The 7698-nt window shown below is 48.2% G+C and overlaps 1 protein-coding gene across 1 annotated transcript; it reads right to left on the bottom strand.

Annotated features, from left to right (window-relative positions):
- Positions 1 to 4639: 4639 nt before the first annotated feature.
- LOC129623295 (splicing factor 3A subunit 3-like) lies at positions 4640 to 6332 on the bottom strand. Its single transcript, XM_055540583.1, has one exon. It carries the CDS (start codon positions 6230 to 6232, stop codon positions 5882 to 5884), a length of 351 nt encoding a protein of 116 aa, XP_055396558.1. The 5' UTR covers positions 6233 to 6332; the 3' UTR covers positions 4640 to 5881.
- Positions 6333 to 7698: the final 1366 nt, after the last annotated feature.

The following is a 7698-nucleotide window of genomic DNA, read 5'->3' as shown; positions in this document are numbered from 1 at the left end:
ATTGCAGGAAGATTCTTTACCAGCTGAGCCACCAGGGAAGCCCAGAACCTCATTAGTATTTCTGAATAAAGTTGCATCCCACGTCAGGAGAGGTTTAGCTTCCAAATGAGTTTTGACACCAAACACACAATTTTCAGAGCTTTTCCACTTCAGAATCATATGCAGACCTCTCATAAATAATAATCGTTCAGTGTTTGTTATATGACAGACATCCTGCTAAATGCCAACTATTAGTTCATATAATCCACCAACAGCACTAAGAGGTAGGTTCTCATTTTACTTCCATTTCACAGATGAGGAAACTGAAGCATAAAGAGGTTAGCGACATGCCCCAAAATCACAGAGTTAGCCTGGAAGGAGAGCTCCATGAGTAGTTAAAGGCACCACCAACCGTTCCCCCTTCTCGGTAGTCCCCTCTGGGGGTGAGTAGGATGATGGACCTAGCAGAAGCAAATGATTCCCATGGGTCCCAGGCTACGGGCCTGGGCAGATTTCACCCACAGGCCTGGAGAAGCAGAGCCTCAGGTCTTGAAAGCAAAAGACAAGAGGAAATCAGCCACCTTCCTGAACTAACTAAACCCCAGCCTTGACCATGACTGAGACAAGCAAGACACAAGCATCACCTGGTCAGGAGGTCCTCAGAGCGCAGATTAAGAGCCGGAGGTCTGAGTTTAGCTCATGGGGGTCAAACCCCATAACTAGCTGGGGGATGCCGGGCAAACTTCCTTCCATGTTAAGTTTCAGTTCCCTCTTTTGTATGATAAGATTTTGTGATGCTTCTTCACAAGACTGTTTGGAAGATTAAATGAAACAATTCATGGAAACAGAATGCCTGACACTGAGTGGGTCCTCAGTATTGGCTTTAAATACAACCTGAAATAGAAGAAAAGAGGAGAATAAACTGAGAGAACCCAAGAGGAAAGGCATGGATTCTCTGATCGTTCAGTGTGCAGGTGCCCCATCTGAATCGTTTTGCTGCTAAAAACACCCTCGTCTCACAGTCCTTCACCACTCAGCCGCACTAGACTGAGGGTTTGAGATGGCAAGAGCAATGCCGTGCGGGCCTCAGGAAGTCAAGCATATCCAGAACCGGCCACGTAGACTTGGTGTGGCTGTTTTACACGGGCTCAGGTGAGAGGTAGGAGTTATGGTGGCCTGGGCTGAAGCATAGCAGCTCCAGCAAAGACCTTGTTGACCTGCAGTCTCCGAGCAGGCTCAAAGACAAATGGATCGGTCACTACCCCTGTCAGTTCATTCCTCACAAACATCCTGGAAGTGGCCTGATCGCCCATGGTTTTCCTCCGTACTCCTGAGACTATCTGAAATAATGGTCAGTCCTCACTGATAAGCAGTTTGCCCTTCCCCCACCAAACACGGGCCATCAGAAATGGCCACCTGGGCAGCACAACCAGTCGGCCTTTCACCTGGCCCCTGAGGCGCCAAGATTAGACTAAAAGGGAAAGTGTTAGTCACTCAGTCGTGTCTGACTCTTTGCGACCCCAAGGACTGTAGGCCACCAGGCTCCTCTGTCCATGGAATTTTCCAGGCAAGATATGGGAGTGGGTAGCCCTTTCCTCCTCTAGGACATCCTTCTGACTCAGGGATCGAACCTGGGTCTCCTCCACTGCAGGCAGATTGTTTACCATCTGAGCCACCAGGGAAGCCCAAGATTTGCCTGAGGGGAAGCTACCAAAGCCACACTTCACGGGATCTTCCAGAGTCAACCCTGACATCACCTCAGGGCCGGCCATGTTCTACAAAACACTCACTCACTCATGGAGACACCGCGCCTGAGAAGCCTTCAGCTCACCCACAAACTCACAGCCAGACACAGGCAGCAGGCAAAGTTCCAGGAAGGCGGGGTGTTTGACCGCACACCACTGTGTCCCCAGGGAAGATGCATTTGGCAAATGATACAGGCGCTTAACAAATGTGTGCTGAGTGAATACAGAAAAGACACGCACCTCTTGGACGGTGCAGCGTGCGGCTCAGCGTCCCCCCAGGGGGTGACTCTGCCTGGTCCTCCCCATCCTGGCTGCAGCCCCTCCTGGCCGGCCTCGGAGCTCATCTGAGCACAAGGCCCCACACCTGAGGCTGGAGGAGTCTGCCCCCACTGGCCGCTCTGACAGTGCTGTCAGGTGGGGCCTGTCAAGCCCCTCTTTAAATCTCACAATGTCTCTCTCGTTCCACAGACAGACCTGCCATTAGGAGCGTTCCAGACCAGAGCTCAGCTGCTCCGAAGAGCAATAATTAAATCAGCAGACTGTGACGTCTGCTTTGGGTTCCTTTCACACCTGTCTGTCAGCGGGGTTACTGGCTAAAAGAAAGTCTTGGCTGGGCCCAGACTGGTGAGCATCCGACACAAATATCCAGAAAGCCTGGGGCCAGTAGGGAAGGAGGCGGTGGCCATGTGCGGGCCAGCTTCTAAGACCCACACAGCAACTCACTGACATTTCTGGGGGGCTGCCCTGTGGCCCAGGGGAGCTGCAGGTGGGGTTGGAATGAAGGGAGAGGATCGCAGTAGGTTATGGATATGGGCCAGGAATATTGCTCCCTTCTTGAGTATTTACTGAGTTCTCCTGAGCGGCAGGGCCGCACAGGCTTCTTTGTCTCTCGATTTCCTCGTCAAGTGGCCCAGACTTCAGCAGTTTCTACAGACTGACGAAACCAGTGTGTGTCCGCGAGAGACATTCCGGAAATACCTGCCGACTGGGCAGGGGCAGAAATGGGTGACAGCCCAGGTTAGAGGCTCTGCTGCTGAGTTCCCCTCCCTGCCTTGCACAGCTCAGTGGCCCACCCTGGACAGTGTCCTGGGTTTGGGGCAACAGGCTCGGGGTAGAGAGTAGAAGAAGCCTCTGGGCTCCCAGGGGCTATGGAATTGGGGGTCAGCTTATCGTTTCCTCTCAGGACCCCATGGCCTTCTGTAATTAACACTGTCAACTGAAAAAAGATGCACAACTTGAGAGTGAGTGAGTTGTTTTATTTGGGGCAAAATGAGGACTGCAGCCCAGGAGGCAGCACTTCAGATAGCCCTGAGACTGCTCCAAAGATGCGGTGGAGGAAGACCAGTATATAAGATTTTGGTGAAGGGGGAGTTCAGTGCAATCAAGCATTTACTTTACCAGAGGTTTTCTCCTAGTCACGAGGATCTGATGTCATCATGAAGGGATTTAGTGGTTTTCTAGATAGGAGGTCATGCAAGGATCGGGATCATAACATCAGTTCCTGAAAATATCCACCTATCTAAAGACCTGTCCCACCAGGTTCCCTGGAGCACAGAGTGCCTCACTGCACCCTGAACTCCCTCTTGGGGTGCTGAAGGTCAACAGCTGCAGCAGCGCGGGGTTCAGTTTCCACAGAGGCAGAAGGCAAATGCCCTTGCTGTTCAGTCATTGGCAGCGCGCTTAGCAAGAGCCGATTTGTGGTTGACAGTGCCCCCTTGTGGTCATAAATTAGACCATACTTGGGGAGGAACTTCGTGACCATTTTGTCCCACGTTTGCCAGGAAGGCTCGTTCCCAGCTCCGAAGAAGATTTTAACAGATGGGACACTCAATGTCCTATCACTGGACTAGGTCTTAATTGTCAAAGATGTCTCTGGACTCCTGTCTTCTAGTTATGGTCCAGGAAAGTATTCCCTCTCATTGCATCTTCCCATATCTAGACAGTTACGATCATTGATCACATCAATTCAGTTCAGTTGCTCAGTCATGTCCGACTCTGTGACCCCATGGACGGCAGCACACCAGGCACACACCAAGCTATATATTTGATCAACCGAGTCAAGTCTAGTCATTATTATTTTCATTGGAGGCTCAGTCATACACTTGGTAACACAAGAAACAATAATCTTGTAAAATAGGCAAAATACATATATCATTAATAACATTCATGGAATTATAAGTAAATATTTCAACCATGAGCCTCCCACACCAAACCAGTTTTTTAAAAGGTCGTCAAGACTAGGGAATGGGTCACTTAAGGCAAAAATCTGATTTTTTCATATGGCTCATCAAATGTGTTACATTAAGTAAAAGTCGCTCAGTCATGTCCTACTCTTTGTGACCCCATGGACTTTGGCCAGCCAGGCTCCTCTGTCCATAGAATTCTCCAGGCCAGAATACTGGAGTGGGTTGCCATTACCTTCTCCAGGGGATCTTCCCAATCCAGGGATTGAACCATGTCTCCCACATTACAGGCGGATTCTTTACCGTCTGAGCCAAGATTCGTCAGGTATGAAAAGAGCATTCTGTTTGAATTATAGTACAAGTACCTCCCTGAGATGCTGTAATGTGTTAAGAGCCTTGCAGTTTTGTAGCACCGCCTTTCTCATCATAGAGATCTCAGAATTCGATAGGCTAATAGCCCAGTTACTACCATCTAAAGCTTATGAAAGTTGTTAAGGCTTTGATATGGCCAATTACATCCTCCAATCACATTGAAGGAACAACAACAACAAAAATATCTGCTAAATGCTCTTACTGGTAGAATACAGAAATCTTTTTTTTTTTTTTTAATTTTCCAACGGAATCTTCTTTAATATAAAACAAAGATAAAACACATCTCAACGCTGCAATCTGCCAGCATGCCTTGTTTCTACAAGATGCATGCTAGTCCGTAAGACTAAGTAGCAAAGAGTCTTTAGGAGCATTTGATTGGGAGAAATAGAAAAAGCAGATCTTAGGGAAGCCTGGGCAAGGCCCACGGCTGAGACACATCCCCAAACACTAGAGCAGTCCTTGTCTTTTCAGATCCTCGTACGTCTTCTTATTCACAACATTCCCACTGGAGTCTTGATATTCTTCCTCCGTGTCAGGCTGCCATCGTTCTGATGCCTTCTGCAGTTTCAGCTTGGCCCACAAGGAGACCGCGTCTTCAATCTGTGTCACATTAGCAAAGTGGGCAGTATTTGGGATGCCCAAACACCTCATGCCGTGAGCATGGCGCCATTCAGCAAAGTGCCTCTGGAAAGCCTTAGGACCTCGGTAGGTATAGTTTCCACAAATCTCACAGTTATAGTTGATATTTAGGCCATGAAGCTTATACAACCAGTAAGGAATGGGTTTGCCATCCCAGCCCAGGGGCAGGTTTTTGGGGTTGTAAATGATCTCATTCTCTTCATCTTCACTTTCACTCTCACTGATTTGCTCTTCCTCTTCCTCTTCCCGCTCTTCTCCAGTTCTTGCCTGCTTGCGTTGCACATTCTCATGAGTGAGATGTCACTGCTCCCCAAGAATCTCTACATATTCGTATATCTGGGCTTCAAGGAAAGCAATGTCTTTGTTCCTCTCAGTGTCTCGCTTGGTGCCCTTTGTCTTGGGATTTTTGGCAAACAGGGAGGTGTCAAGTGACTCGAGGGACTTTCCTTTGGTGCTGAATAGCCTCTGGGCTCGCTCTTCTAGGGTCCCGCCACACTTCAGGCCTAAAGCTAGGAGTGCAGATTTCAATCTGTCCAGACCCAGGGAGGCCAACTCCTCCCAGGAGGAGAATGCAGAGAGGTCAAGATGGGCTCCAGCATGGATCAGGGCACTGCTTGTCTCTTTCGGCCATCCAGGAAAAGTACCATTCTCCCACTTCTTCTCAAACTCATTCTGAATTTTCCCAAAAAGTTCATTCTGATCTTGGAGAGGCTTCACTCTATCTGTGTAATCCTGAAGGTATTCAAGCAGCATCTCCAGATATCTCTTGTACTCAGCATTCTTCCTTTCTTTAGGAATGTCAAACAACTGGTCAAAGATGGACAGGTAAGTGATATAATCCAGCTTCTCAGAGGCCTTCAGGTTAATGTATTTGAGGTAACAGTCATGAAGATCCAGGTAACGACCATATCCCTCTTCATCTGTGAACTCCACCAAATTTTGTGCTTCTTCACTTGGATTCTCTCACGCCTTTAGGAGTTCCTCAAATTCCACTGACATTGGAACACAGATCTCATTTGGGTGCTTCCGGTGGAATTCCTTTATTTGTTTGAGTCTATTATAGAATTCAGCAAACTCATTGGGTCCTGAAATGGCATTGAGCTCCTCTTTTCGTAACCCATCCTTGTCGTCATACAAATCCCTCAGATTCCCACTGACTTCCATATACCTATCTTGCATGGCCCGTGTGCGGTGGTCAGAATTGATCTGGTCCCGGAGCGTGGACTTCTTAGCGAGCATCTCTTTGGCCATGACATCCATAAGCCGTTCCTTCTCCTCATGATAGCGCCGCTGCTGCTCCAGAATCGTTTCCATCTTCCCTCCTCCTCCTCCACCGCCCCCGCAGTCACTGCCGCCCCAACTCAAGCCAGACCACCAACACGACCGGAAACAACCCCTGCCGCCTTGCGCGCCCGCGTCCAGAATACAGATATCTTAACTCATCAAGCTCACATCAATGTTAAGATCGTCTCGAGTTACCTCTGACTTGTTACGTATACGACCTTGAGTCCATGGGAATACCAGGCTACACCTTCCTATCCATCCGGTTAGAAACCAAGCCATAAATGAGTACCACAAATCCACTGAGTTCCTTACCACTCGCCCTCTCTAAGGGTGGTAGTAGGCATAGTTCATAAGGCACTCAGCCTAGTTTCACAATATTACTAGGGTGATCGTTCTTGGTATGATTTACTTGCTCCCAACACAGAGGAACTTTTAAACTTAAATGACCATAGGCCTTGTGTTAACCATATAGATCCATCCCATAATTGCGGCAGTTTTCCTTTCAGTAGAGAGAGGTTACAGGTTTTTTTGATTGAGACTCAGCTTGTCACTCTGATTGAGTTTGAGTGTCCCTAAGAGAAAACTTAAATCTATGGCCAGAGTCAGAACAGGTATTATTAACTGGACAGGTGAGAGAATCCCTTCTAGTAATATCTTGAATAGATCAGATCAGTCGCTCAGTCGTGTCCGACTCTTTGCGACCCCATGAATCGCAGCACGCCAGGCCTCCCTGTCCATCACCAACTCCCGGAGTTCACTCAGATTCACCTCCATCGAGTCAGTGATGCCATCCAGCCATCTCATTCTCTGTCGTCCCCTTCTCCTCTTGCCCCCAACCCCTCCCAGCATCAGAGTCTTTTCCAATGAGTCAACTCTTCGCATGAGGTGGCCAAAGTACTGGAGTTTCAGCTTTAGCATCATTCCTTCCAAAGAAATCCCAGGACTGATCTCCTTTAGAATGGACTGGTTGGATCTCCTTGCAGTCCAAGGGACTCTCAAGAGTCTTCTCCAACACCACAGTTCAAAAGCATCAATTCTTCAGCACTCAGCCTTCTTCACAGTCCAACTCTTAGAACAGAACTAAACTCTCTTCTAAAACAAATTTCCTAGGGGGGTATCCAGTCAGAGTCCTGGAGGGGAGAAATCCACCAAGGTAACCCAGAAGTACTAGACACAGGTCATTGGCCACAACCCAACAATTGGATTGAGTCTTAAACTAGCATGGAATCGTGTCCATGATAGAAAATGTTTGATTGATACGCAGAGGTCCAAGAAATCAAGAAAGCATTATAAATGATCGCACGAATCAGGTCCAGCATCTTAGGCAAGCTGTCTACTCTCGATGTCATCTTCTCATCCCAGTGTAGTGCACTTTCCTCTGTTTGAGCATCATTTTAAGGTGAGATTGAGGTCAGCACTCCTCTCTATAGACCAGTCTGGTGTAGGGGCCTTTGGAAGTGGGAATTAATCCAAGAGTCACTTTCTCTTCAATTTCA

Source organism: Bubalus kerabau, chromosome 11 (genome assembly GCF_029407905.1).
Source record: "Bubalus kerabau isolate K-KA32 ecotype Philippines breed swamp buffalo chromosome 11, PCC_UOA_SB_1v2, whole genome shotgun sequence".
Taxonomy (NCBI): domain Eukaryota; kingdom Metazoa; phylum Chordata; class Mammalia; order Artiodactyla; family Bovidae; genus Bubalus; species Bubalus kerabau.
Note: the sequence above shows the minus strand (reverse complement) of the source record. Positions and strands in the feature narration are given on the sequence as shown.

Coding starts and splice junctions, on each gene's coding strand:
- LOC129623295 (XM_055540583.1), bottom strand. CDS start 6,232: ATGGAAACGATTCTGGAGCAGCAGCGGCGCTATCATGAGGAGAAGGAA.